This window comes from Labrus mixtus, chromosome 8 (assembly GCF_963584025.1).
Source record: "Labrus mixtus chromosome 8, fLabMix1.1, whole genome shotgun sequence".
NCBI lineage: Eukaryota > Metazoa > Chordata > Actinopteri > Labriformes > Labridae > Labrus > Labrus mixtus.
In genome coordinates, this window is record NC_083619.1 from 30,108,828 (window position 1) to 30,115,726 (window position 6,899).

At 44.2% G+C, this 6,899-nt stretch overlaps 1 gene segment (V, D, J or C); it reads right to left on the reverse strand.

Annotated features, from left to right (window-relative positions):
- Positions 1–1,170: 1,170 nt before the first annotated feature.
- LOC132979595 (T cell receptor alpha variable 9-1-like) lies at positions 1,171–6,860 on the reverse strand. The segment is given in 2 exon segments: positions 1,171–1,813; positions 6,785–6,860. Coding segments are annotated over 2 exon segments (423 nt in total).
- Positions 6,861–6,899: the final 39 nt, after the last annotated feature.

The window sequence follows — 6,899 nt, forward strand, 5'->3', positions numbered from 1 at the left end:
GTGGATGAAAATCTCTCCTCAAACTCTTTCATTGTTTTCCCTTCTCCAATCTTAAAGCGGCTCAGTATGAATCTGGGGCTGTTGTTTCCATCTTGTTTGTACCAGTAGAGATAATAATTTGATGAACTGCTGTTGTATTGACAGCCAAGAGTTACTGCCTCTCCTTCAGTAGCAGTCACATCTCCTTCTGGTTGCAGCACGTTGTCTGTTTGTGCCATACATTCTGTAAAACAGTAACAAATAGTATTAGTGTGCTGTTAAAGAATCATGTCAGTGTTGGATTGATATCAAAGAAACAGAGTTCATACCAAGACACACAGCAGCCAGCAACACTGAGATAACCAGAGGCATCATATCTGCAGTGTTAATAACTCTGAGTTACAGAGAGTATAAAGAAGGCTGTGATCTCTGTGTTTAGTCCACATCAACACTAAGTTAGAGGATTAGAAGGAGGAGCCTGATCACAGAGACAGGTCTCATTCACAGCCCTGTGTTATTCCCCGACTGACAACTTTACACTGAACATCTTTTACTGACACTCTGCTCGCTTTTAATGATCTGTCTTGTAACTTCCCCTCCTGAGTGATTCCAGTTTATAGTAAGTGACTCCCTCTAGTGGATGTTGTGGAGTATTGTGTTGTCTTCTCTCCAGAGGTTTTTGTACAGAGTTGTGGTGTTTCCTGTCACTGTGGGCTGCAGAGCACAGTAGTACACAGCAGAGTCAGTCAGTGCAGCAGAGGAGATCTGTAGATCCAGATGTTTTTTATCCTCTCTCACTGTAACAGACAGTCCAGAGACTGGATCTGATATAAGTCGTCCTGTTCCTGAGTGAGAGATGATGAACTGTGGTTGTTTTCCTGGATATTGTTGATACCAGAAGAAAGAATCACTGCCATCAGCTTGTTTGGAGTAACTGTATGACAGAGTGACGGTGCTGTCTTCTAAACTGTGCTCTTCATTCTTAACTGGAGTGAGTTCTTCACAGCTGACACCTAAAAAAGATGAAGCCAAAGAAATTATTCAAAGTCACATGTCATTGAATCTTTTAATAAACAAACATAAATCTACATCTAACATATTTAATGTTATAATGAGAGCTGTTGTCCAAACTGAAATACTCTTTATTTTCAAAATCACAACACACTGTCCATTTATTACATACATACCTATGAGAGCTGAGCAGAACAAAATAACAGTGAGTTGTTCCATGTTTGTAGAGGTGAGATGCTGTAACTGAATGTTCAGTATGATTCAGTTTTGTGAGTAGAGTTTGGTCTGATGTTCACAGCTGGAATCAAACAGTTCTCTGTCATCAAACACCTCTGCAGTCATTGGGAGGAGACTCATCTGTTGAACTAGTTTCATTTCTGAATTGAGAAACATCAAGCCTTCATCATGACATACCATAGAAGTTTATCAGTGTGTGACTCCCTCTAGTGGATGTTGTGGAGTATTGTGTTGTCTTCTCTCCAGAGGTTTTTGTACAGAGTTGTGGTGTTTCCTGTCACTGTGGGCCTCAGAGCACAGTAGTACACAGCAGAGTCAGTCAGCTGAAGCTTCTGGATCTTCAGAGGAACTGATGTCCCGTTGATTGTTGCATTAAATCTGTCTTCTGAGATCCCAAGAGCATTTTGTGACAGTCCTGCATAGCTTTTCCACAGGTACTTTGGGAAATCACCCATTTCTTGTCTGTACCAGAACAAAGAGGGGGTTGTGTAAGTTGTCTCAAATTTACAATCAAGTGTGACTGTGTCTCCTTCAGAAGCAAAGACATCTTCTGATGGCTGGATCACTCTGTCTTCTCCTTTACACTCTGAGAAGAGAACAGAAAGAGGAAGAGATGAATTGTTGACAAAAATACTTACTAGGTCAGAAAAGTTACGTAGCTAGAGAATCAGACACACAAACATGTACAGAGTAATCAGAATATGTTCTTTGTCTCTCACCTAATAAAAGAGCAGCCAGAATAATCCACAGCCAAAGTTCCATCTCTACAACAAGGTTTAAACCAACAGGAGGAACTCTCTGATGTTCAACATTCAGAGTGAGAAAAGTTCTCTTCCTTGCAGCAGTTTGTATTGATAGAAAGGTTGAACTCAGTGCAGAGGTGATGAACCGCCTACCTGATAATGTCGCCCTCAGGTGGAGTAAAAACATTAAATAGATCAGATCAGTTCTTCTGCAGTGAGCCTGCTGGTTCTGTATGCTTACATAATGCATCAACCTACAACTATGATGCAAATGTGCAGAAGTGTGTCCCAGACCCACCGTCCATCCTTCACCTCTGGGAGAGACTTCCAAGTTTCCAAGCAGTCTTCTTTCCTCTGCCAGCACATACAGAAACAGTACCATTAAATCTGTGTGTCATCCTGTCGCTCCTGGTTGAGGTCCGTTGTGGATCCGGAGAAGGTCTTCTTCCAGGGATGCATAACCACTATTACAGGTTGGTTGGTTGATCTGAGTGGACTCTATAAAGATTAATCTGTTAATACATGACAGGGGACACAAATGTTCCAGTTGATGCTGTGGGGTGGCTTGGATTAGGATAGGATAGCACTTTATTGCTCCCCCGAGGGGAAATTCGGGCGTTATAACAGCACAGACAAGAAAGCTCAAATACACGTTAAACAGAATAGATAAGATAAATAAAAATAAAAATAAAATCAGGGGGTATATACAGTACAAAATGAATGATGAAGTTAGCAGGGGGGAATTGAGAATTGAGACAGTATTTGCAGAGAATGACAAGATAAAGTGACAAGTGATGATTAAAGTGACTTGGTGTGATCAATAGCAGCAAGTAATGTAAACAGCAGAGAAGAGAGGCAGTGTTGTACCACAGTAATGCAGAGTGTAGTTATATAATATAATGTAGTATAATATAATATAGTGCAATATGAACAATACAGTGTAATATAATGAAATGTTATATAATATAATATAGACTAGTATAATAATATAATAAAAATATATAGAATGTACAGTATATATGTATATATATATATTGATGCTAAATAATAATAGTAATACATAATACAATAATAATAATGAAGCAGGTCATGTGGGTAGTGTTTTATGGGGGGTGAAGTTTAGTGTCCAGGACATACTGTTATTGTTGTCATAGTCTGCTGTTGTACAGTCTTATGGCAGTGGGCACAAAGGAGCCTGAAGCGCTCTGTTTTGCACCTGGGGGGGATGAGGCGTTGGCTGAAGGAGCTGCCCATCTGCCACAGCTCGTCATGTAGAGGGTGAGAGGAGTTATCCAGGATGGATAAGATTCAGCCACTGACTCCAAAGTGTCCAGATCAAGACCCACTACAGAGCGGGCCTTCCTCACCAGCTTGTTCAGCCTGTTTGCCTCACCAGTCTTGATGCCACCCCACCAGCACGCCACAGCAAAGAAGAGGGCGCTGGCCACCACAGACTGGTAGAAGGTCTTCAGGAGTCTGTTGCAGACACTGAACGATCTGAGTCTCCTCAGGAAGAACATCCTGCTCTGTCCCTTCCTGAAGAGGGCGTCAGAGTTGTGAGTCCAGTCCAGTTTATTGTTGATGTAGACCCCAAGGTACTTGTATGAGTCCACCCTCTCCACTTCCTCCCCCTGGATGATGACCGGGGCAGGGGGCCTCTTCTTCTTCCGGTAGTCCACTACCACCTCCTTTGTTTTGCTGATGTTGAGCTTCAGGTGGTTGCTTTCACACCATGTGACGAAGCTCTCTAACAGTCCTCTGTACTCCTTCTCGTCGTCATCAGTGATGCACCCAACAATGGAGGAGTCGTCGGAAAACTTTTGGAGGTGGCAGGAACCAGAGTTAAACCTGAAGTCTGATGTGAAGAGAGTGAAGAGGAAAGGCGCCAGAACAGTTCCTTGAGGTACTCCTGTGTTGCCCGTCACTACATCAGAGACACAGCCGTCGACTCTGACATACTGTGGCCGGCCCGTGAGGTAGTTAAAAATCCAAGCTGTGGTGTCAGAGTGCAGCTGCATATCCAGCAGTTTGTCCCTCAGGAGGCAGGGCTGGATGGTATTGAAAGCACTGGAGAAGTCAAAGAACATGACTCTCACAGTGCTTCCCTTCGTCTCTAGGTGTGACAGGGCTTTGTGTGTCAGGAAGATGATAGCATCCTCCACACCAATGTGCCTCTGATATGCAAACTGCAACGGATCCTGGAAAGCAGTGAGCAGGGTCCTCAGGTGCTGGAGAACCAGCCTCTCAAATGTCTTCATGACATGTGACGTGAGTGCCACAGGTCTGTAGTCATTGAGAGCGCTGGGACGACCTTTCTTTGGGATTGGGACGATGCAGGAGGTCTTCCACAGGTCAGGCACCATCATCAGCCTCAGGGAGAGGTTGAAGAGGTGCTGAAAGACTCCTGCAAGCTGCCCAGCACACACCTTGAGGATCCTGGGACTGATGTTGTCTGGTCCACTGGCTTTTCTGATGTGGAGTCTGGAGAGTTCTCTTTGTACCTGGCTGGTAGTAAGAGTGAGAGTGGGACAGTGAGCAGGGGAGGGGTGTGGAGTACTGTCTATTGTCATGCAGGTACCTGAAGGGAGGGAGCTGGGGGGTGAGGGGGGGGCTGTCTTTTGAAGCTGCTGATGAGGAGCTGAGAGGGGGGGGGGGGGTGGTCAGGACCTTGATGGGAGGAAGAGCAGAGTCTCCAGCAGAGGTGTGAATGGGGGCTGAGATGGTGGGGGGAGAACTAGACCCACTATTTGAGCTCACTGGGTCGGGGGATGTGTCAAACCTATTGAAAAATAGGTTCAGCTCAGCAGCAAATACTGGGTCTCCTTTAATTCTGGGTTCCGGCCTGCTGCAGCCCGTCATCTGCTTCATGCCATTCCACACCTCTTTTGGGTTGTTCTGTCCCATCTTGGCCTCAATCTTGTCCTTGTAGTTGTTCTTGGCCTCTCTCAGCTTCTTCTTTAACTCCTTTTGGACAGCCTTGAGCTCCTCACGATCCCTAGTCATGAAGGCCCTCTTCTTTTTGTTGAGGAGAGGTCCAGAAGGTTGAGGATGTTGAGGTTTCCGGCATCAGAGGAGAGGAGAAGGTTGTTGGTGATCTTGAGGAGAGCTGTTTCGGTGCTGTGGTGGGAACGGAAACCAGATTGGAATGATTCATAGAGGTCATTGGCAGAGAGGTGGATTTTGAGTTGTGAAGCAACAGCACGTTCCAGAAGTTTTGAGAGAAAGGGGAGGTTGGAGATGGGTATGTAATTGTTTGGGATGTCGAGATTAAGTCCAGGTTTTTTTTAAATGGGGGTGACAGCAGCAAGTTTGAGGGATAGTGGAACGGCCCAAGTGGAGAGGGAGGAGTTTACTGTTGAGATGATGAGTGGGGATAGGGTGGGAAGGCAGGCCTTGACAAGACTGGTGGGGATGGGGTCCAGAAAGCAGGTGGAGGTTTTCATTCCCGTGATGAGGTCGGAGAGCTCTGCAGGGGAGACAGGGGAGAAGACAGACATTTTGTCCATGAGGGCAGATGATAGAGCGGAAGGAGAAACAGTGTTGAGTTTGCGGAAGTGGATTGAGCGTTTTTGTTTTGGCAGGGGGTTGGGAATGTCAATGTTTATGTTAATAGCTAGGTGGTCGGAGATGGTAAGATCCATGCCTGAGAGGTGATTTATGGAGAGACCAGTGGAACAGACTGGATCCAGGATGTGACCGCGGTTGTGGGTGGGGAAGTTGACATGTTGAGTTAAGTTGAAGCAGTTCAGTATTTCGATGAATTCAGTGGTTATTGTTGAGTTTGTGGAGTCCAAGTGTATGTTAAAATCACCAAGCAGGAGGATGGAGGGAGAGAGAGCACAAAGCTGGGTCAGGAAATACATATTTAACTCTGAGAAACATTTATTAGCTAGTTCTAATTGACTTCACAGAGGGATTAGCTTGCTACTGGGCTAGTTACATTAGCTACCTAACTTACAAGCATTATCTACTTTGTGATTCATTTTAAGTAGTTATTTGATGGCACTTTGAAAATATGCAGATTATCTTAATATAACATCGAGTAAGGTCTCGACCTGCTCTTTTGTAAAGTGTCTTGAGATGACACTTGTTATGATTTGGTGCTATACAAAATGTGTAGTTAGTAGCTGAGTATTTAATTCCCTCAGTGTCTCATCAGCAGCTGTAACCACAGAGACTCTGATCAAACAGGAATCATCACAATCCATCTGACATGAAGCTGTGGTTTGAATCCCACTTCCCTCCTCTTTGAAGAGTAGTCAGATATCTGTGTTCAGGTTTTTGTACAGCCTCTTCTACACTTTGTATCACTGTGTTTCTAAAGCACAGTAGTAGAGAGCTGTGTCTTCAGGGGTTAGCTTTCTAATGGTCAGTTCAGTTGAGCTGCGTGATGTTTGAGATTCATATCGTTTATCTGGAATATATTTACTGCCACTAATTGATCTTGCTCCTTTCCAGAGTATAAACTGAGGTGCCTGGAGGTCAGAATGATGTCTGTACCAGTAGAGGTAAACATTCTGGTTTGTTGTCTCATAGTTACATGTGAGTGTGACAGATTCTCCTTCTGTTCCACTGACTTCATCAACTTCAGGAGAGATTTTGTCTCCAGCTGCTGGTCCTGTAAAAAGTGTAGAAATGGACAACATGAGACTAAACATTGTTAGTGAGGCTGAAGGGAAGACAGTGAATAGTGTCAACTCTACAGTTATAGTCAGAACAGACACATGTCAACAGTTCAGAGATTCCTGCTCTGAACTCCAGTTTACTTATTTAATAAATAGAATCATTAAAATGTGTTGTTCTTTTTATCTCACCAAAGAAAAGAGCAGCCAGAATAATCCACAGCCAAAGTTCCATTTCTAAAACCAGGTTTAAACCAACAGGAGGAACTCTCTGATGTTCAACATTCAGAGTGACGTTTGTTCTCTT